At 42.5% G+C, this 23,454-nt stretch overlaps 1 protein-coding gene across 7 annotated transcripts in view; it reads left to right on the top strand.

Moving 5' to 3' along the window:
* Positions 1 to 23,454, top strand: part of LOC149347162 (uncharacterized) — a 58,752-nt gene that overhangs the window by 3,692 nt on the left and 31,606 nt on the right. For 2 of the 7 annotated variants that reach the window (XM_089585511.1, XM_089585508.1), the window contains exons 3-6: positions 2,008 to 2,049; positions 15,044 to 15,073; positions 15,175 to 15,198; positions 20,906 to 20,947. In XM_089585511.1, coding sequence (XP_089441637.1) covers positions 2,008 to 2,049; positions 15,044 to 15,073; positions 15,175 to 15,198; positions 20,906 to 20,947 — 138 coding nt within the window. Of the gene's footprint in view, positions 1 to 2,007; positions 2,050 to 6,980; positions 7,014 to 15,043; positions 15,074 to 15,174; positions 15,199 to 20,905; positions 20,948 to 23,454 lie in introns of all 7 variants that reach the window. The other 5 variants (XM_089585510.1, XM_089585507.1, XM_089585513.1 and 2 more) reach the window with 3 other exon arrangements.

Raw genomic sequence — 23,454 nt, 5'->3', positions numbered from 1 at the left:
AATTAAAAAAGTTACAGAGTGTAATTGGTAAATTTATTAACTGAAACACTTGTAAACAATTCAAAGTGCATTAATTTACACCATAACGACATGCAGCACCCTCTCGCGTTGCACTCTTAAAAGCGAAGCTAAAGCGTCGTCCAATTTTTTTCTACCCTTAAGATATCCTTAATTTAGTACACCTGCAAAACTTTTCGTAATATATTCAAGTGCATTTATAATATGCACAGGCGCCATTCTGTAATCACAACATACTTAAATATTAGTATTAACTAAAAAACAAATTGACGATTACGTTTTTCAGCAACTCGAATGCATCGCACGCTTGAGTGTGGATATTGCCCGCTGACAGGCGTAGTATGTTGCCTTTAGTCACCAAACACAAACACGGAGCGTGTAGAAGGAATCGCTTCTACGCCGCACGCGCTAACGCCACTTGTACGTTGCTATCTCTCGAGCTGTAACCACTCCCGATTCTGCTTCACCGCTCTTTTTCTCCTTTTGGTGCGGACGCTCCACCTCTCACGTACAAACCTGGAAGGTGATGTTACGGCGCAGGTATGACCCTGAAGCGGCCCGAGTTAATAAAAACGGAATAAAATTCTGGTGTAGGTGGGAATCGAACGCGAGCCTTCGGCATGCGAGACGGGGAGACTTCCACCTCGCCATGAATGTTTTTTTTATTAGCTGCCTGGCTTTGGCACGACATTTAACGAAAAAAACACGCGAAACACTATGTACAAATAAACTGTCATGGTCAGTCAGCACGACTCTGGATTCGTCAGGTTAAAATTCTTGTAACATACACAAGGGCTCTAGGCTTGAGATCCACTCGGGAGGCTCCGCAGTGGCTTTCTGGATGGCATGAAACCAGTCTATTCTTTCCTGAAAGTAAATTTGGGCAGGTCGTGCATCTATCATAATGATAGCCTGCCATTCTTTAGCGCTATATACAGTGGTATACGCTATATACAGTGGAGCGCTATATACAGAGCGCTATATAAATTCCAATGTGGAAAGGTGTCAGGCAGGGAGAGACGATCTCGCCAATGCTATTCATCGCCTGCTTACAGGAGGTATTCCTGGGCCTGAAATGGGGAAGAGTTGGGATAAGAGTTAACGGAGAATACCTGAGTAATTTGCAATTCGCTGATGACATTTCCTTGCTAAGCCACTCAGGACAAGAACTGCAAAGCATGATCAATGAGTTAGACAGGCAGAGCAGAACGATGGGGCTAAGAATTAACATGCAAAAAACCAAAGTAATGTTCAACAGCCTAGCAAGGAAACAGCAGTTCGCAATTGGTGGTGAGGTAATGAAAGTAATAACAGAATATGTCTGCTCAGGGCAGGTAGTGACCGCAGATCCTGATCATGAGAGGGAAATAACTAGAAGGATAAGAATGGAGTGGAGCGCGTATGGCAGGTTCTCTCAGATCATGAATGGCCCGGCGTCAACAGGCTGACTCAGAGTTGCGTCCGCTCATCGAGCATCTGGAGGGCCTTAACGTTGCTGTTCCTCGGCTTTTCGTTCGAGGTTTGGGCTCCCACAATCTCCGAGATGGCGTCCTTTACAAGAGGAACTTCGCGCATAACACGGAAACCTTTCTTCTGGTTGTGCCATCCGAACTCTGTCCAGAAATCTTGCACGCCTGCCACGACGAGCCACCAACAATATTCTGGGTTACAATATTCTGAGTTGTAATAAGCAAATCTATCAGTGGGCATTCATGGAATGTTCGCTCCCATTTTTTTGTGCGCGCAAACGTGTCGGTGATGCTGAGACAAGTGCTTACCTCTATGTGAACACCTTATCTGTTACTTGTTGGGAACGCTAATTGTAATGCTGCGTAGGAAAGCAGAGCAAAGTTCGCGCTAGGAACAAAATTTTAAAATGAACTCTACGCGTAGAGTAGCGCCATGCGCTAGTGTACACGACACCACTGGTGGGAAAATGTGTGTTGTATGATTCAGAACAAAAATATAATCTCTCAATCTGCTTTCCAGATGGAAATCAAACACAGCCTGCTGTGACCATCATTAATGAAGGTAAGGTATAAAACCTGCCCTTGTAGAAATTTATTCTTTCTGACTGATAATACTAAGCTCTTAAGGTGATCAGTGCTTGCTGCAGTCCCTTTTATTCCGCAGAATCGGATGTTCAACTCAATGTAAGCGTACGAAAATTAGCATCAACAACTTTAGTCAATGACTGACTGTTTATGCGGCTTAAACCGCATAAACAGATGCATTTGAACGACAGCTTGATTTCATCTTCATGGTTAATGTGTTGTGTGTAAGGAGACAATGTTATATGTATAACGATCAATTTCGGGTCACGTTGAACGGGAACATTGGTATCAAAACATTTTATACAGCTTGTAATTTATACACTGCCTGTCGTGATACTGCGCTAAGAATACCTGTTAGGATGTGTAAGAAACCAATAGCTGCAGAAACCAAGGGGCACAGGGGATTTTTTTTTTAATCCATTTATTTATTTTGTGGTGTTCATCAATTTAGAATATTACTGAATATGTTATCGCTTAAAGCTAATTGATTAGAAAAGCAGAAGAAAAAACAACCACATGCCGCCGGTGGGATCCGAACCCGCGACCTCGAATTACGCGTCCGGTGCTCTACCTCTGAGCTACGGCGACGGCTGTCAAATCTTCTGTTTTCGGGGCTATTTATGTTTACAAGTACCCTAACCTTGAGAGTGTTCATCAGCGCCACCCACGTTCATAAGCGGCGGACGTAGGATGTGTGTTAGTGCTAGCAACTAATTGTGTCAAGCCGTCCTTTTTTTATAGTAGTACATTGTCCGTGTCATTTTTTGGCATGGTTATAGTGCTAAATCTAAGCTAACACGAGATCTTACCATTCTGTGGTCGCTACAACGGACCTTACCGAGGACCTCCACATCCTCTACGATGCCAGGGTGTGCACACAGTATGAAGTCTATTTCATTTTTAGTCTCACCATTGGGGCTCTTCCACGTCCACTTCCTGTTTGCTCGTTTGCGGAAGAAGGTATTCATAATCCGTAAATTATTTCTATCTGCGAACTCTACTAATAACTCTCCCCTACTGTTCCTAGAACCTATGCCATAGTCACCTATCGCCTTGTCTCCAGCCTGCTTTTTACCTACTTTTGCATTAAAGTCGCCCATCAGTACAGTGTACTGTGATTTTACTTTGGTCATTGCTCGTGTTAGCTTAGATTTGAAGAGGGAACGGAGGAAACTGGTGAAGAGAAAGGCTATTAACGAGTTAGCATTAAGAGGGAAGGTAGAGGAATTCAGAATGTCGCTGCAAAACAGATTTTCCGCTTTAACTGAAGAAGACGACCGTAGTGTTGAAACAATGAATGATAATCTTACATCTATCGTTACAGAGTGCGCCGCAGAAGTAGGTGGTAGGATTGTTCGACAGGATACCAGCAAGCTATCTCAGGAGACTAAAGATCTGATTAAGAAACGTCAAAGCATGAGGACGTCTAACTCCACAGACAGGATAGAACTAGCAGAGCTATCGAAGTTAATAAATAAGCGCAAGGTAGCCGACATAAGAAAGTTTAACATGGATAAAATCGAGCATGCTCTAAGGAACGGAGGTAGCCTAAAATCAGTGAGGAGAAAACTGGGCATAGGTAAAAACCAGATGTATGCGCTAAAAGACAAACAGGGCAATGTCATCAGCAATATGGATAAGATAGTTGAATTAGCCGAAGAGTTCTACACACATCTATACAGTAGCGAATCTAATCATCAAGTTACTGAGGGAGGCAGTCGAGCACAGCAATGGGACATCCTGCCAGTAACGAAGGAGGAGGTAAAGAAAGCCTTAGGAGCAATGCAAAGAGGGAAAGCGGCTGGTGAGGATCAGGTAACTGCAGATTTGCTGAAGGACGGAGGAGAGATTGTGCTACAAAAACTAGCCACCCTGTATGCGCAATGCTTTGTGACCTCGAGAGTACCAGAAGCTTGGAAGAACGCTAACATTATCTTAATTCATAAGAAAGGAGACGTCAAGGACTTGAAGAATTACAGACCAATCAGCTTATTGTCCGTTGCCTACAAGGTATTTACTAAGGTAATCGCTAATAGAGTCAGGACAACCTTGGACTTTAGTCAACCAAATGATCAGGCAGGCTTTCGTAAAGGATATTCGACAATAGATCACATTCACACTATCAATCAGGTGATAGAGAAATGCGCAGAATATAACCAACCCCTATATATAGCCTTCATTGATTACGAGAAAGCATTTGACTGAGTGGAAACCTCAGCTGTCATGCAGGCATTGCGAAATCAGGGTGTAGAAGAGTGCTATGTGAAAATATTGGAAGATATTTATAACGATTGCACAGCTACTATAGTTCTCCATAAAGCCAGCAATAAAATTCCAATACGGAAAGGTGTCAGGCAGGGAGACACGATCTCGCCATGCTCTTCACTGCCTGCTTACAGGACGTATTCCGGGGACTGGAATGGGAACAGTTGGGGATAAGAGTTAATGGAGAATACCTGAGTAATTTGCGATTCGCTGATGACATTGCCTTGCTAAGCCACTCCGGACAAGAACTGCAAAGCATGACCAATCAGTTAGACAGGCAGAGCAGAACGGTGGGGCTAAGTATTAACATGCAGAAAACCAAAGTAATGTTCAACAGCCTAGCAAGGGAACAGCAGTTCGCCATTGGTAGCGAGATGCTGGAAGTAGTAAGAGAATATGTCTACTTAGGGTAGGTAGTGACCGCAGATCCGGATCATGAGAGGGAAATAACTAAAAGAATAAGAATGGGGTGGAGCGCATATGGCAGGTTCTCTCAGATCATGAATGGTAGCTTACCAATATCCCTGAAGAGAAAAGTATACAACAGCTGCATCCTACCGGTACTCACCTATGGGGCAGAAACGTGAAGGCTAACAAAGAGGGTTCAGCTTAAGTTAAGAACAACGCAGCGAGCTATGGAAAGGAAAATGATAGGTGTAATGTTAAGAGATCGAAAGCGGGCGTAGTGGGTGAGGGAACAAACGCGGGTTAATGACATCTTAGTTGAAATCAAGAGGAAGAAATGGGATTGGGCAGGGCATGTAATGCGACGGCAAGATAACCGCTGGTCCTTAAGGGTAAGGGAGTGGATTCCAAGAGAAAGCAAAAGTAGCAGGGGACGGCAGAAAGTTAGGTGGACGGATGAGATTAAGAAGTTTGCGGGGATACAGTGGCGGCCACTGACAAAGGACAGGGTTAATTGGAGAGACATGGGAGAGGCCTTTGCCCTGCAGTGGGTGTAGTCAGTCTGATGATGATGATGATGATGATAGTGCTAAAACCATGCATTTGAAGTTGGTGCGCGCACTGCTGCTTTTGGATATGATCGCACAAAGAGAGTACACATATTCCTCAAGTATAATTCAGATTATCTACTGCGTTAAAGAGGGAACAGCGCTCATTTTTCTTAAATTTGGTAGTGTAGGGCTTTGTGTGTACAGGGTTAAAACATATTTCTGCAAAATAACGAGGAATATAAAAACAGAAAATTGTGTGCTACTAGAAAATAGCATAGGAAGAGAAAATTTCTGTAATATTACACAAATTGCATTAACTGAAAAATTGTGCTTGATTACAAATCGACCTGTTATATGAACTGAACTATGCAGAGAAAATTTCTGTAGAATTACAGAAAAAGCATTAGCAGACAGTTTCTGTGCAATTACCAAATAGCCGGTTTTTCAACAAGATATCCGAAAGAAAATCTCTGTAGAACTACAGAATAGCAATAACAGACAAAATATGCAAAATTACTGCGAAAAACAAAGCAGAAAACAGACAAGAACAGAGGTTTTTTGTCATAAATTTGCCAGGCGTTTTCCTTTTTTCTCACATTTTTTTTTTACAGGGTACCTCTAAAAATATTTCATTAAACTTCACATCAGCATTCCTGTTTTCTGCAACAATTTTCTCCATATTTGCTCATGAGTATTGAATAAAGAGTAATGGGCTTGCACAGAGCACGTAATACAAATGCAAGATATCCGATCGTCGTCAAGGGGTAACGGTCTGCATACTAGGAGAATGGAAGCTTAACACAGGGCGGCAGATAGTTAGGTGGGCGGATCAGATTAAGAAGTTTGCGCAATAAGATTGCCGAAGCTCGTACATGACAGGGTTATTTACAGAGGTACGGAAGAGGCCTTTCTCCAGCTATGGGAGTAGTCAGGCTGATGATGACGGTGGTGTTGCGCACTTCGAGAAACCATTTCCCCCACTGAGCTAAAAAGCTCATTCTGATGTACTACCTAGACTTTTGAATCAGTTTGAAAACCGTTCTTTATTTCTGTCACTGGGCAGACTGCGGAGTGGTCAAAGCAAATTGTTCTTTTCGTTTGGCTCCCTCCAGCACAGTTTCACCGTGGCAGCTTTCTGCACATTTATAGAATTTGACTTGTTTTTGGTTGCCATCGACTTAGCTGCATAGGTAACTGTTACTAAATTACCTAAGGGTATTTCGGTCTTGAGATGAGTTTAAAATTATCAGTGGGGTTTGTGGCTGCACTTATTATGTTAAAGCGTGCGTTGGTAAGGGCTATCTTTCATGTCATTTTCTGACAGCCTATGAATATTAATTCCTTGAACCTCACATCAATAGTCCTGTTTACAGGAAAGAGTGTTAATAAATTTGTATATTGGAACTCATTCAGGGCGTCTCTTAACTATTGAAAAGGTGTCGGCTTAACTTTTGCAAATTGCTTTGAATCTGCTTCTAAGAGTGAAATGATTATGTTAGGCATAAAATCGCGTTAGACCTTTCCTAGAAGAATGAAGGCAATGAACGTTGCATTACTATGGTTTCGTCGTTGCTTTAAAGGCAGTGAAAATTTTCTTATGTTTCCTAAGGTCGCAAAAGCAACCAGCGGTTGCTTTTGCTGCGCCTGACGATAAATTAAGTAAACCCTATTTCGGTTTCTTTTTCAGATCAAGGCAATACTGATAATGTCACAGCTCAAGGTAACATAAAAAATTAAAGAACAGCAGTTCCACACACTGCTAGGCGCGGACTGTGAAGTTGCCTAGAATATTTTGAGCATCCAGCTCTGAGTATTGGTATTGTTGCGAATGATCTGCGTTTATAACTTTGTATCAAGTTTATCCAGAAAGTGCGAAGGAATTGGCAACGTTAAAGGATTATAAGCACTTTACAGTTGGGTTTCTTTTTTCTTCTTTGTAATGAGGCTTAAGACATTATTACACACGGATTACCACGTGGTATACACCTACTTCCACTAAATAATTTATAACTGAATTTCTCGTGCTGTTTCGGTTTTGGTTTCAACAGCCAAACGATGACTGTGATGTCAAACAGAGGTTCTAGGTCCCGTGAGGCACAAAAAAGTGCAATTCAATCGGTGCTTCTGCATTCATTGTCATACCGTATCATGAGCAAGGCTGGCTTCAACACTGTGGTGAATTTAAATGATGGAATAGCGATTATATTGCATTGTTTCCGTGCCTCAAGTGGTCTATAACCTCTCTTTAATGTCACAGCCATCGTTCGGCTGTTGAAGCGAAACCAAAACAGCGTGACAGAAAAATTCGATTGCAAATTACTTTGCGGTCGTAAGCAAATACCACGCGGTGGTATTCACGTGGGGTATTCTAGAGAAGAACATGCCACCAAAGTTAGGTCTCTATACTGCTTTAAAGTAGAATTCTCAATCTTCAGCACATCGCTTTTAACTCTCCTGAGCTTCTTTCTTACGGGTATTCGACGACACTGCATACATTCATTCAATCTAGTCGCTGATATATTCAATATTTTGTAAAGAAACCAAGGTTTCACTAGTGTAACACTTCATTGCAGAGAAGAAGACATTCTGCCTACTGCCACAATCAGCAGCTTTAAAGCTAAGGAGAAATAGTAATGCCATTTTTTTAGTCATCTTGTAGACTCAGTCTAGGATCGGTTACAGCCTTCTTAGAAATTTACCACATGTGAGCAGAATAAACATAGTGCTCATAAAAGAAGATCTTGAATCTATGATATATTCAATGCGTGTAATCCCCCTCGTAAAAGTTTGTTCACCACAACATAAATGCATTCCTCTACCCCTCACTCAAGAAACAAATATTTATTTTGTATGAGTGCAGTGTTACCTCGCGATGTCGTCACATAATGTCATTACTTAGCCGATATGTAACCCCTTGAGCTCTTAACATAATCAGAATAGATCCTTCCGGTGTTCAGCGCGAGCAAACGAATTTTATCTCTACGTACCTAAGGAACTACAGACACACATATCGACCCAGTTATACACCATTTCTGTTCAATTAGAGTGTGCTATTTTCTCGACAATATATTGTAAATATTCATCCATAATCAATTCATTTTAAGGCGAAATAAAACTTCTTTTCACGGCTCTGTCACCATGTGTAGAAACGAGAAAGTAGTTCTCGACAAGGGCATTTCAAAGAAAAGGAGCTCTTCTGCAGTCGCCTAGAAGTTTAGTGGGATATGTTCGAAATGAGTAATCTATATGTCACCCAAAACTGTGCCGCAGCAGCTGTACAGGACATGAAGTTGACGCTGACGCAGCGTGTAGCAAAAACAGAAAGTGGGCCAGCTCCCTTTCTCAGCTGAAAAGGGCGCAACCATGCTTTTCTACAATCCCTGTCAACAAGTCTGGATGGCCTTTCGAAAAGGTGATGCTTGAAAACAAAGAAATGCTGCAGTTCATGTCGAAAAAGTAAACTTATCCGACACCTAGGCTGTGGCAAGAAGACACAACGAAGCCTGTAGCGGGTTTTGAGTCAACAATATAAAAATCAGTGCTGTTATTTAGGCCCGGTGGAGGGAGGCTTGGAAGCGACAGAATAATGGCACCTCTGGCTATGCACGTGCGAGAAGGGGAGAAAGATAGGAATAAAAAATATTTTGCACTCAAATATTAGCGGCTGGTTTCAGACATGTTCATAATCGTAAACTATGTGTGAAAATACCACCAGCGCACTCTATTAGATCTCAAGCCGCTTTCCGGGTATCTTAATAAAAGGCAACCCTCATTAGTGCGTCAAAACAAGTATTTGTATTACCCCATGGTTGCAGAACATTATGTGCGATATGCTTGTCGGGCAAGCTAAGCGGGTTCTCACGATTTCCAAAACAGCGGCCGATATTTGTCCTACGTGGACGGGAAAGATTGTATATGAATATATATAACAAGTGCGTGGATCGACAGTGCCTATCTACTCTGAGCGTACACTAAGAAAAGACGACAATGACCGAAACCAAGAGCAGATTACGTAATGGAGGTACATTCAGCGTCAAATTAAATGCTAAAAATTAATGTTGATATAAACAGCACAAAAGAAGATATTTTTGCTATAGAAGGAAGCACACTATTTCTCCATAATCGCTTCGATGGTGTGAAGATCTTTGTTGGGAAGTATTAATGAACATATTCTGTATTTATTTGGTAGCACATAATATGATTCAGTCCTTATGTGTGCGTTTCACATATCCTGATCGCTTTTTTTTTTCGAAACTTATAGTAGCTTCCTCATAATTCGGTTTTCTTCAGTTACGCAATCTTTTATTCGGTAGTAATTAAAACATCAAGTTATTTATCCACCTTTGTCTGGGTAGCGTAGCCAACCGAGCGTTATAGGCAGTTAACGTACCTCTCTCTCTTAATCTCTCTTCTTCCTTTGGTGAGATTCATATTTTGTGGGCTGAAAACCTGCCATTTTTGTTACTAGAAAACTGTTAATTTTTCTTGACTAGGCAAACTTGGTGCTAACAGCATTAAGTCTTTTAAAAGCTGTTAAACCATTAATGCATTTAACGCAAACACATTCGCCTCGTCCCAAGCCAAAAGTACATGAAAAGCGATTTTTCATGTACTTTTCAGTCAATACATGCTCATAAACCCCTCGCCAGGATAGAATTTGCTTTGCTATACCTTTTGTGCTATTGTCAAAAACGTTCCCCCTTGGTTATATACTACTCGACGCGAGAGATTGGCAAACTTTAAAATATATATTTGGCTAGCATCGGAAGAATGCACACTTACATTAAATATTTCCCTAACAGTAACTTACAATACTTCATTGTTCTCTCACAATTATAATTGATCTCCAAAAATCCTGAAGTTGTGCACCTGAATTTCTTGTTCGCCCATTCATCCCCACCACGAGAGAACTCCTCAAGTTAAATAAAATTTCAGGAGCCACAGACATAAGTGGTTTACAGATGAACTTTTGTTTAGGGTCTTTGTTTGCTTAGATTAGAGTTTTTTATTTTCAAAGACTTGAGCTTTACGTTTTGATATCAGAAGCCGCGCAATCATGGAAAAACAAACTAAAAACGACGGCAGAGGAAACAAATACGGGATGGTCGTTACATCCACCGGACAAACAAGAAGGTATTCAAAGGGATGCAGTGAAAATTTTATTTACCAAGCACCGGACTACGGACTCACCCATCGAAATCCTCAATGAAACCGGTATTCTAACTCTGGCAAATAGACCTAAACCTGCACGACTGAGCTCCGGCATTAAATGTCGTACAAACCACTTCATCTCAATAAAACAAGTGCACCACTGTTGCAGAGATACGATAGTCACGTCATAAACACTAAAAGCACTAAAGCAGTACTTATTCCACATTATTTAAAATAGAGTGGGGCACACCCTGACATAAATCTCCAAATTGACGCCTTGTTTTATTGACCACAAGGATAAAAACAAATATTTCCCTAATACTTCTCACCTTCTTTGCGCAACGCTCACTGCTTGTGGAGGAGCCAGCTGCGCTGATCCGCGATAAACACGCGCTTGCGGCGAACGTCAACCGATGACGCATAGCGCGCGGCAGCGTGCGCCTGTTCTATGGGCAAGCGCGCCTTATATACCCCTCCTTTCAAATGCTCACTGCGCATGGCTGCGGCGAAAGGTCAAATGGTGGTGAGGAGGAGAAGCGGCGGCGCACATGCGCAGTAGCCTGCGCCATGCGTGACGTCACTCGTGCTCCGACATACGCCGGCTCACGCGAAGCGCGGTGTTGAGTAGCGTAGTGAACCTTTTGGATACAAAATGATATTGATATTATTTTTTTATTTATTCATTTTTTAGGCAATACAAGTATTGCCCACGAGGCAAGACAAAAGGAGACTATTGGTCTCCTGACTAGGTCTTGGCCTCGCCGAGCGCAGCAGAGGCAGTAGTACATACCATATCACCTTAAGTATACATCCTAATCACGATCAGATCAGATCATTATATAATCCTACATGCAATATACATATGCACAAGCTGCGAGACATAAATGGCACTTTGCTTAATAGCGACATGCAGAAACATAGGAATATTTAACAAAAACAAAAAAAACAAAAACAACAAAACATACAAGAACATCAATGACACAATAGGGCACGTGCTCTTTGCCTAAACTGATGTACAGATGTAACATTTTTTGCAGTAGCTATTATATCTGGATAGGAATTGCAGAACTTTGAAATTTGATTTTTGGATAGTTTGTGTACCGTAATTTGTTCTTGGGCTTTCTGTCAGTAAGGTAGTACGGCGCAATGAATAACCGGTGTCTCTATCAAGGTACAGATTACAAAACGCCGCAGAATTTGTTGTCATCTCTTTATATATGTACAGACTCAGTTTCAGGTGATATGAAAACATGAAAGACGGTAGATTGTGGCGGACCATAAGCTCAGAAGCACTAACTTGTCCATTTGGTGGCTAAAATAAACGTGCAGCTTTCCGAATTTGCACACATAGTCATTCGCGATCAGTTTTTGTGGTAGTTCCCCATACCAACAGACAACAATTTATATGAGATTAAACAAGAGAAAAATACAGTCGCTTCTTGAGCCAAACGGGCAACAGATTACGAAGCCTGTATAGCATGCCAACTGATTTTGCAACCTTGATGCGGACATTATTAACATGATATGACCAACTAAGTTTCCTGTCAAAAGTAACTCCTAAAAACGAAAGGTTTTCAACCTGTTCAATCTCAGAAGTTCGAAACGACTATCGCACAACATGGGATATGGGCTTATTTTTTGCACAAAACAACATAAACTTCGTTTTATTTGTATTTAATTCAAGTTCATTTAGGAAAAGCCACGTGCTAAGTTCCAGTAGCCAAGTATTAGAAATAATTTCAAGTTGTTTAAGGTTTTCCCCATGAAAGAAAATGTTAGTATCATCGGCATATAAAATTATATCATTGGTTAAAGGAATGTTTACTATATCATTAATGTAAATAATGAAAAGTAAAGGCCCTAGTATAGATCCCTGTGGAACTCCATATTTTATAACACTCATTGCGGATGAAACACCATGCACTGATGTATACTGCAGTCTCGACTGAAGATAACTACGCATTAGTTTGTGTGCAATACCCCTTATTCCATATAACTCAAGTTTTAATAATAAAATGTTGTGTTTAATAGAATCAAATGCCTTTCGAAAGTCTAAAAAAATTCCTACAGTAAAAAGCTTGCTCTCTATATTGCTAAGAATGCTATTTTTAACTCGTAGTAATGCGGATTCAGTCGACTTGGCTTTTTGGAACGCATATTGACGGTTCCTAATTGCATGCCGTGACGAAAGAAAGCTAGTCAAACGGACATATGTAACACGTTCTGCGATTTTCGAAAAAAGCGGAAGAACTGAGATAGGCCTATAATTACTTAGATCATTATATGGTTCTCTTTTGTGAATTACAGCAACTCGAGCGATTTTCATTTTTTCTGGAAAACAACCGGTCTCGAACATACGATTGCAGATGTGTGTTAAAGGTCCTGCTATAAGTTCAGCAACTGCTTTGATTGAGACACGGACACGGACAAAGATTGAGACACGGACAAAGAAAGGCAAGACGATACAGGGCTGTATCGTCTTGCCTTTCTTTGTCCGTGTCTTAGGAGCGCGCTGTGTTTTTCCTTAAGATGAACACCAACTAGCCCGCTCTTCCACCCTTGCAAAATGAATTGAATTGTTAAAAACTTCAGAATTACACATCTTGCGCCAACCCGTTGGGAAAAATGAGACAATTCACAGGGCCAAATGAAACAGCCTTGCAAAAACTAGTTATTATGCATCTTTGCAGTAAATGCGCATTGAGTGGTCATCATAAAATTATACGCTATATTTAAGACCCTAACAGAATGACACACACTTTACTTGAACTGAACCCGGCAATGGTTTGTGCCATGGCCCAAAAGAGCGTAGGCAGTTCCACAGTCGTGCTTTGCATGCAGGCTGGGCACACGATTTTTTTTTCTGGCCATCGTACGAATTTCTTCTTATTTTGGTCTCATAGTTGTTGTTTTTCTCAAACGAGCTGAACGGACATGCGACATCGCTCGGTTAGTGATTTGTGTCTCGTGACCACAAGGCTTTGAATATGATTCCAGGTCAGGTCGAAGAGAGCACGCTCCTCGTGGAAAGTGGGAGCTGAAAGCAATACGGAAGAAAAATATGAGAACACAGGACAAGCGCTGATCTTTGTTGTTCCGCGCTTGCCCTGTGTTCTCGTGTCTCTCTTTCGTGCTTGTTGCTTCACGCTGCCGCTTTCCACGACGATTCACCAACTAGTCCCCACCAAGATATTAATAGAGTGTGCTCCATTTCAGAATGCGTTGTGCAAGAAGGTGCTCTTACCTTTCAGATGGAGTGGGATGCTGAGGTTCGCTAGTATTTTTATGCCGTTCCTACATTGTATATTCTTTATTTTTCTCCTTTCATTTGTGTTACTCGCCCTTGGCAACACCAATACGATTGATGGTGCTGGCTCTGCTTGTCTCTCAGAAATTATTTCGTATCTTCTGCACACTAGTCGCCATTGAGTGTTTTTATTTTTTTTATTTCTGGGCTACAATAGACAGCATGAAAACAATTTTACAGCCTGAAAACAAGTAGTTAAGCCATTATCTTCAGATTAGTCCCTCCAGATAACGGGAATGTCCTGTTTTCCCGATCGTGTAACCTAGTGCTAAGGTAACTGCTTCTTGCGAACTCGAGGCATGAAAGTTGCTATTGGCATTGGAACATTAATATGAAAGTACCAGGAATCTGCTGATCGTTACGGTGCTGAGATTTTAAAACATGGTGCACTAAGATAAGTCCGTAAAGGGCAATGTAGAAGGCTGTGCATCTCAGAGTCTCTCAGCCCATGGAGAATGTAACGATTATTGCAACTATCTCTAAATATGCAAGCCACAGAGCAGGCTCTAGCATTCCGCGTTGACTTTTCATTTAAAACCGCATTCAGTCGCACTCAATCATTGCCTGATGGCATGAAGGACCCAAATTCATGAATATTGCAGCCTTGTGCGAAGAGGTTCAGAAACGGGCACCGCGACCTTTGCGCTATGTTTATGTCGTAGTATCATCTGAGTAGAACTCCTCGCATCGCCGCGGCGTCTATGATCGCTATATGAACGCGGCGAGCTCGCATGGCGGAATTCACAGGTACTTCGCTTACGATGGCAACATCATCTACTATGAAAAAAAATAAAATCACAAGGTTTTGACCGATTGCAACATAAAGATTGAAAAAGTGGTTTTCAGTGAATGAGACGGGTGGCTTGATAGATTTTTCCTTTCCTGAATTGGTTTCTAACTCAAAATTCTAGAGCTTAATGCAATGCTCCGCTCAGGGCTAGCAGGACTTGGTTCGAAAGACAGAGCCTGTCTTCTGAGAGGGCTGTATTGGTGTAATGGGTTGCTAGGGAGATTCCAGCGAATTTCCAGACACTGGGATAACGACTTGAAGGGCGCGTGCCGAGGACATAAATTGGGGCTGAGTTGATAAACTCGCTGGGCATAAGGGCTAAGGGGCTAAGGGGAGGATAGCCAGAACGCTTTTTTCTCGCAATTAAAATACATAAGAGAGCATCGAAGAGGGCCTATTTGAGCAACGGCAATGTCAGGTTATGTCTCCTAGCGTGCTATTCTTAGTTTTTTTCTGGGGGCGTCATTAAGTTAAAGTTTTTTATATATATTTCCTTATTTAGCCCCGCAGGACGAAACGACCAGCACGCAAGGTATGTTTAATGCCTCCTGTAGATTCCAGAATGTGATATTACCCCTTTTTGCTTTTTTCTCTCAATCATAACATCGCTCTATTTTGTTTATTATTTTTCAGATGATGAAGACGTAATTACTGAAGGTACGTTTTAAAATTTTATTTACCACTGTATCTTAGAACTTAATGTTATTGTTATCCTCACATCCAAAGGTGGCTTGATATTTGCTCTCAATGTGCCACTCAGCTTCAAGTTCGGAGCTCGAGTGCCTCTTTGTAGTTACAGTCGCTTTGTGGTAATTACAGTCGCTTCTTGAGCCAAACGGGCAACAGATTACGAAGCCTGTATAGCATGCCAACAGATTTTTCAACCTTGATGCGGACATTGTTAACATGATATGACCAACTAAGTTTCCTGTCAAAGGTCACTCCTAAAAACGAAAGATTTTCAACCTGTTCAATCTCAGAAGTTCAAACCGACAGTCGCACAACATGGCATATGGGCTTATTTTTCGCACAAATCAACATAAACCTCGTTTTAATTGTATTTAATTCAAGTTCATTTAGGAAAAGCTACGTGCTAAGTTCCAGTAGCCAAGTATCAGAAATGATTTCAGTTGTTTGAGATTTTCACCATGAAATAAAACGTTAGTATCATCGGCATATAAAATTATATCATTGGTTAAAGGAATGTGTACTATGTCATTAATGTAAATAATGAAAAGTAAAGGCCCTAGTATAGATCCCTGGGGAACTCCATATTTTATAACACTCAATGCGGATGAAGCACCGTGCACTGATGTATACTGCAGTCTCGACTGAAGATAACTACGCATTAGTTGGTGTGCAATATCCCTTATTCCATATAACTCAAGTTTTCGTAATAAAATGTTGCGTTTAATAGAATAAAATGCTTTTCGAAAGTCTAAATAAAGTCCTACAGTAAAAAGCTTGCTCTCTATATTGCTAAGATTGCGCTTCTTAACTCGTAGTAATGCGGATTCAGTCAACTTGGCTTTTTGGAACCCATATTGACGGTTCCTAATTGCATGCAGTGACGAAAGAAAGCTAGTCAAACGGACATATGTAACACGTTAGCGACTTTTGAAAGAAGTGGAAGAACCGAAATAGGCCTATAATTATATGGTCCTTTTTTGTGAATTACAGCAACACGAGCGATTTTCATTTTTTCTGGAAAACAACCGGTCTCGAACATGCGATTGCAGATGTGTGCTAAAGGTCCTGCTATAAATTCAGCAACTGCTTTGATTGGTATCACTCTTATTTCATCTTCGCCAGCTGCCGAACTATTGTTTAAGGAATTAATAATAGAAATAATCTCATCCTCTGACGTGGGTTGGAAGAATAAAGAGTCGCTGATTGTTTGCTTAATATACCGTTCACAGCTGCGTTGTGAAGAAACATGAAATGTGGAGGCCGATGCCCCCGCGTCTAAGAAGTGGTTATTAAATGCGTCCGCAAGCGTTGCACCTTTATAACCCTTTCCATTAAGAATCACTTCAGCTGGTATGCCAGTCGCGTTGCTGGCGGTTAGTTGACGATATATTTTCCATATTTCACTGCAGTCATTTTTGCAAGCTTCAAATTTACGTGCATGGAATTCTGATCTCGCCTTCTTTAGGTCACTGCTCAGTTTGTTTCTGATTTGTTTAAATTCCTGTAGTAGTACTGCATCACTTGTATGCAAAAACAAGTTAAATAATCTATCCTTGCGTTTAATACGCTTGTAAAGCTCTCCAGTCACCCATTCTTTTCGAGCCATTTTGTGATTAATCACAGGTTTGTAAGGAAATGCATCATTATAGCATTTTTTCATTCTAGTAATAAATACATCGTAGGCTTTAGAAAGATCCATAATATCGTATATATCTGCCCACTTCTCCTTCTCAACCATAGACATAAAGGCTTCAACCTTCTGCTTGTTTATGAACCGTATATGAACAGTTTCATGCACAACACTCTGTCGTATTGGAAAAGGCGCAAATATTGGTGGGTGGTCACTAATGCCAGAGCTTAAAACACCAGATTTAGTGGCATTCGTTTAAAGGTTACTAAAACAAAGATAAATTAGTGTACTAAAACTTAGGGGCGCTGATCCGTATATGCCGTATATGACCACGCAAATTTTGAAGCAGGAGCCGATAAAAAATTCAAGGGGTACTTTGTTGACCTAAAGTGCGGTGAGGTGAAAGCCTTTAGCGCGATGCTGCTGCTTGTGCCACTGATGTTTGGTTAAGGTGTTAATCTTCGCCTCTAAGAGTGGAAGGCGACAGTTTCTTGCAAACGCTGCCAGGGAGTCCACAAAACGCCATCGCCCGTTCGGCTCTATGCCTTGCTCGTCGGTAAATTGTTTTTTGAGGAATGGAAATGTATCGTTCTCGCATATCTCAGTGAACCCTTGAACCTCGCCGTAACGGGAAGGGAGAAAGATGGGAGTGAACAAAAACACCGTATTCACCAGACGCGCCTTTGTTCCTTCCAAACCATCGAGCTTTGTATACAAAACCATGTAAATAAATACCATGAAAGAAAAAAAAAGCTGGCATGGCGGAGTGGTTAGCGTGCTCGCCTCGCACTCCGGAGACCCTGGTTCGATTCCCCAACTCAACCAATTTTATACTCGGTTTTGTTCATTTGTCTGGTCTGACTAGAAAAGGTAATAAGGCCAATTCGTTAATTAAGCAATTAACTACACTCAGTCCCCCTTACTTGAAGCGTCACTATACGATCGCTTTATTTGCTTGCATGGTTACTAGCCAAAGTACAATTGGCCCCGTTTTTCGCGCACTGTGACGTCACGACCACTTCGACCAATTGAAACAAGGTAAGCGTAGCTACGGCGTGACGGCGGCCGCCTAAGGTCTCACTTTGCCTGTCGGATTGTTGCTTTTGCAATAAAATCGCGTTCTACTCTATAAAGCGAATAGCTTGCTGTGAGGTACTATAGGTGGTATGGCCATCTTCAGCTGGAGTTTGGGTTTATAGATTTGTACGGTCCACAGCGACTGACGCCGTAGTGGAGGGCCGCTGTAGTGGAGGGCATCTGTAATATCGGTGATCTAGGGTTATTTAACGTGCACTGACATCCTACAGGGGTTGTGGAGTTCAATTTAGAGGACCAGCAAACGAAATCTTTAAAGACGTCAGCTGGTCCGAACGCGGAGCCCGTCGATAACATGATGGTTTCGGCACTGCGTGCGGCAGCGTGGGTGCAACCCTTCGCGACCTCTTCGGGCTCCAGGCTGGTAGGCAGCGGTAACTGAACCTGTGCGCATCACGTTTTGTGAGGGTGTCAGCCACTGCGAGGGCATGGAACCCATACCAATCGAGTGCCTGTGATTTACGTTTCTGTGTGCTGTTGCGGTCCGCGAATACGACGCCAGAAAAGACTCATACCTCCGTTACTGCCTCTCTTTATGCCTTTTATCTTTCCCTCCAAACTTACTTCTCTCACGGTGTGGTTGAGGTGTCCACTGATATGTGCGACAGCTACTGCGCCTTTCCATTCCTCTAAAATTACAATCACAACGCAGACGCACAAAGGTCAATTCAAGGAGCAGCGTCACTGCAGCCCACTCATGACCTCTTCGGGCGGCGGATAGGGCTGTTTTGAGAGGCCTCCTAGCGATTCCGAGCTATTTGTCCAACGGGCACGGCGTCGCGCCGAGCGGGCGATGGCGTACCGTGGCCTCCCTGGCAGCGCTGCAACACGCTTTCGCGTTCCGCTCTTAAAGGCGAAGCTTCAGCGTCCTGCAATTCTCGTTGCGAAAGCAACACTCCGACAGCCAAAGCGAGACCACGGGTGGCCGCCGTCGAGCTGTAGCTACGCTGACCTTGTTTCAATTGATCGAAATGGTTGTGACGTCACAGTGCGCGAATTTCAAACGGGGGCAAATTTTACATTGGCTAGTAACCATGCGACCAATTGAAGGGATCATATAGTGACGCTCCAAGTAAGTGGAACAGAGTTTAGTTAAGCGCGTAATTAATCGATTACCATAATTAACCTTTCTAGTCAAACCAGATAAATAAATAAAACCGAGCAAGAAATTAGTCGAGTTGGGGAATCGAACCAGGGTCTCCGGAGTGCGAGACGAGCACGCTAACCACTCCGCCATTCCAGCTCGATGGTTTGGAATGAACAAAGGCGCGTGTAGTGAATACGGTGTCTTCGTTCACTCCCATCTTCCTCCCCATTACGGTGAGGTCCCAGTGTCCATCGAGATATGCGAGACAGATTCATTTCTTTCCTTCAAAAGCAATTTACGGAACAGCAAGGCATAGAGCCCAACGGGCGATGGCGTTCTGTGGACTCCCTGGCAGCGTTGCAAGACGATGTCGCATTCCACACTTAGAGGCGAAGCTTAGCATCTTAGCCCCACACCAGTGACACAAGCAGCAACACCGCGCTTAAGGCTTTCGCCTCACGTACTTTAGGTCAACAAAGTACCCCCATGATTTTTTTTTAGTTGCTGTGCATGCGAAATGTTCCTATTGAGGGATTAGGTGGCATATACCTTTTAACGCGATAGCTCTGAGGGCCCCGTGTCGCAAAAAAGCCAGTGCCGTCGTCGGGATCTGCGGCGTTGACCGTGAGCGAAAAATTCCAGATGCATTCGTTAAAGAAACCGGATAGGAAATTGGTCGAGTTGGGGAATCGAACCAGGGCCTCCGGAGTGCGATATGAGCACGCTAACCACTCCGCTACGCAAGCTCGATGGCTTGGGATGAACAATGGCGCGTCTAGTGAATACGGAGTTGTCTTAGAAGGGTGCTTTAGAGACATGTTATGTGGTGTATATTAGTAGTTATGAACACGGAAATAACAGAAGTCGCAATTAAGCGAGTAACAAATTACATTTCCGCTACTTTTCCTCTTCGCTTCGCGAGCACGTAGCGCCATCAGGCGGCACCCACTAAAATCACTCTCCTCGCAATTTACGCCACTGCCCCACCAGATAGCGCACAACAGCAGCGCCTCCCGCTAGTCTCGTTCGGGCGCAGTAGGGCCGTGCGGCGCCGCAGTAATCACGCGATAAGCGGCTAAAACGGAGCGCATATCCAAGGCGCGTTCACCACGAAACCTGCGGCTTGCTGCCCGTTTGTTCGGCGCGGAAGCTACGCTGGCGTTCGTGGCATCGGCTTTGTCTAGAACGATGTGCCGACGACCTGCGTCCGCAACTTTAGTCCCGTGCGTTTCCCATTAGGCTATCGCGTCATACCCTCAAGGCGGAGCTTTGCGTACCCTCCAGTTTTTTTGGCGTATTTTTTGTTTGTTGTATTTAACTGAAGAATGTCATCAACTACATTAAACAAAATTTTATGTAAATAGATGTTCAAAAGTTTCGTTTACAGCTTAAAAAGTACTTCCTTTAGTATACGCTTTACGCGACAAGTCTGCGATTAGTAAGGTTACTGAAAATGTATTCCCGAAAGAAAAGTGGCTAATTTCTCTAAAACATATCCATATATTCGTCACATTCGGCTTTACATATATTTCAGAACATAAACTGTCGTAAATTTACCCTAATAAGCAAGCATCATGTTATAAAAACGAGTAGTTGCACAGTGCTGACGTGCTGATTCCGGGAACACGAACAACTTGAAGGAGTCAGAAAACCAAATGATTTCAAAAACGTGGCACAAAAAATAATTGCCCGAATAAAACCCTGCGAACTGTATATGGCCCGTATTGACGCCGTAGATCCTTTTCGATCATTAGCCGCAGTGTGATCTTCAAGCTGTTCGTTAAGCATTTTATTGACATTTCGTGGTGCTTTCTTTACGTTTGGTTGAAAGTGACTGAATATAGTATTTCTTTTTCCCCCAGAATCACCTCCTCCTTTCCCTCCTGATTATGTTCTGAACTATGGTAAGTCAAATCAACTGCACGTCGCATTTTTTGCAGCTTTTGGTCGAGAAAATAGCGGCAGTACTTATTTTCCAGAGGGAATTCGTCGGTCGGGGGATGGGGCGAAGAAAGAGAACGGTGCACCTTTTCTTTATATCTTCGGCAGCTAGAACCATGTCGAGAAGGAACGCATAAAAGAACAGATACGAAAGAGCCGCTGTAATGGAAGGCTCGAAAAACAGTTTGTGTCCCTGGTGTTCTTTACCTCATTTCATCCCTGAGCACATTCACGCTTTCTGCTTTTCGACTTAATTGAGATGTGGCGTCCTCGGATCGGACTCTATCATGATATGTTTAGCTAAACAGACATCAGCAGATTTTCTACTCTGCCCCTGCTAATGCATTTGGCTAGTGTGTAGAACACGGTGTCGGCAATCTCCTGTTGCCAAATTAGAAACAGTGGGTTAATGACCCAGAGAAGCGGTGATATTTTTCTAGATTTGGTACTTAATTTACGTACCTCACCTGCAGAGGAAACGTCGGCTACCAAACTATTGAAACCTGTGTATCTACAGCGCAGTGACATATGAAGAGGAGAATGTAAGCGGTAACATTGAAAGAGATAAAAACCACATTAAATAGAGGAAATGCTGATTCGGGTTAAATCTAGCAAAATCAAAGAGAAAAAGCGCTCTTGGGCCACACAGCTCCTTGAAAAAGTGCACCTATAGGCCACACAGCTCAGATGGAGACAGTAAGAACGTTTTGGACGAATTCGGTACATTTTAATGAAAAATAATGACTATTTGTCTCTTGTTACGCAACCATCAAATCCTGGCTCTTAACAAGCAGAATGAAAAGGGCTATCGCGATTGATTTCTGGCCAATAAGCTGTCAAGTCACAGAATCTTTTAGGCACTTAGATCTCGCATTTGAAGAAATGGTGCCGCTGAAGAAGACGAGATCAATGACGATGTACACAACTACAGCCTCAAGATGGTTTTCTTTCACAAAATCGCTTAGCAGTGAGAAGTCAAGATAATCATTAGAAATAATTAATAGCAAGGCAACCGTTGTGTGTAAAAAACAAATCTAAACATGTGTACTGATTACCTCAATGGCGCGCAGGAACGCTGTCCACCTCTTATACCGGAGGTATTTTGAATTACAAATTCCTGTCGCTGTAAATAACCACTAGTTAAAGAAAAAATTGCGGGGGTCATGAAAGATGCTTCCAATGAGAGAGGAACTAAAGAAAGTCTTCGGCGCAATGCAAACGGGGATAGCGGCTGGTGAGGATCAGGTGACAGCAGGTCTTTTCAAGGATGGGGGTGGGTGGGGGGGGGGACGTTTAAAGTTTCTTCATTCATAAGAAAGGAGACGTCAAGAACTTGAAAAATTACCCATCAGCGTACTGTCCGTTGCCTACAATGTGTGTCTAAGGTAATCGCTAATTCAGTCACGAGAACCTTACACTGCAATCAACCAAATGAACAGGCAGGTTTCATAAAGGATACTCGAATATATAGCATATTCACACTATCAAACAGGTGACATAGAAATAGGCAAAATGTAACGAACCACTATATATATAGCCTTCATTGATTGTGAGAAACCATTTGACTCAGTGTTAACCTCAGCAGTCATGCAGGCATTGCGGAATCAGGGCATAGAATAGCTTCAAGGAAAAATACTGGACGAAATCTCCAACGACTTCAAGGAAACCATAGTCCGCCATGAAGTCATCACAAAAATCCCTATAATGAAGGGTGGCAGACAGCGAGGCATGATCTCGCAAATATTGTTTACCGCCCTTTTGCTGGAAGTATTGCGAGTCCTGGACTGGGGACAATTGGCGATAAGACTTTTTTTAAGCAATTGTTTATTTTTCCAGCAATAATGGATCCTACAAAAGGTCAAGGGCTAAAAGCTGTCTCGACAGCTTGACTGGGCTCATGACCCCTAGGCCCATGACTAGGAAAATACATAAGTAATCGGCCCTTCGCTGATGACATTGCCTTGTTACTCGAGCAATGAACTGCTATGGATGATCAATGAGTTACAAAGGCAGAGCAGAACGGTGTGTAAAAATTAACGTGCAGAAAACCAAAGTAATGGTCAACAGTCTCGCAAGAGAACAGCAGTTAATTGATTAATTATTGTCTCCTTGCGGTTAAATAACGGAGCAGAAAACTAGCTAACCAGCACGTAGGCTGTACAGAACCGTACTATAAGTTAATGACATCCTTGTTGAAATTAAGGACAGGAAATGGGATTGGGCAGGCAATGCAATGTGAAGGCAAGATACCCCCTGGTCCTAAAGGGTAACAGAGCGGATTCCAAGAGGCGGCAGTCATAGGATGGAGCGGTAGAATGTTAGGTGGGTGGATGAGATCAGGAATTTTGCGGGGATAAGTTGGCCAGCTGGCAAGAAAACAGAGTTAATTGGAGAGGCATGGGTGTGGTATTTGCGCTGTAGTGGGTGTGGTAAGGTTGTTGGTGATGATGTCGGATTTTCGTACTTTTTC

This window comes from Amblyomma mixtum, chromosome 4, assembly GCF_055824585.1.
Source record: "Amblyomma mixtum isolate Tamu chromosome 4, ASM5582458v1, whole genome shotgun sequence".
NCBI classification, from domain to species: domain Eukaryota; kingdom Metazoa; phylum Arthropoda; class Arachnida; order Ixodida; family Ixodidae; genus Amblyomma; species Amblyomma mixtum.
The sequence above is the reverse complement of the archived record's forward strand: the minus strand, read 5'-3'. Positions and strand labels throughout refer to the sequence as shown.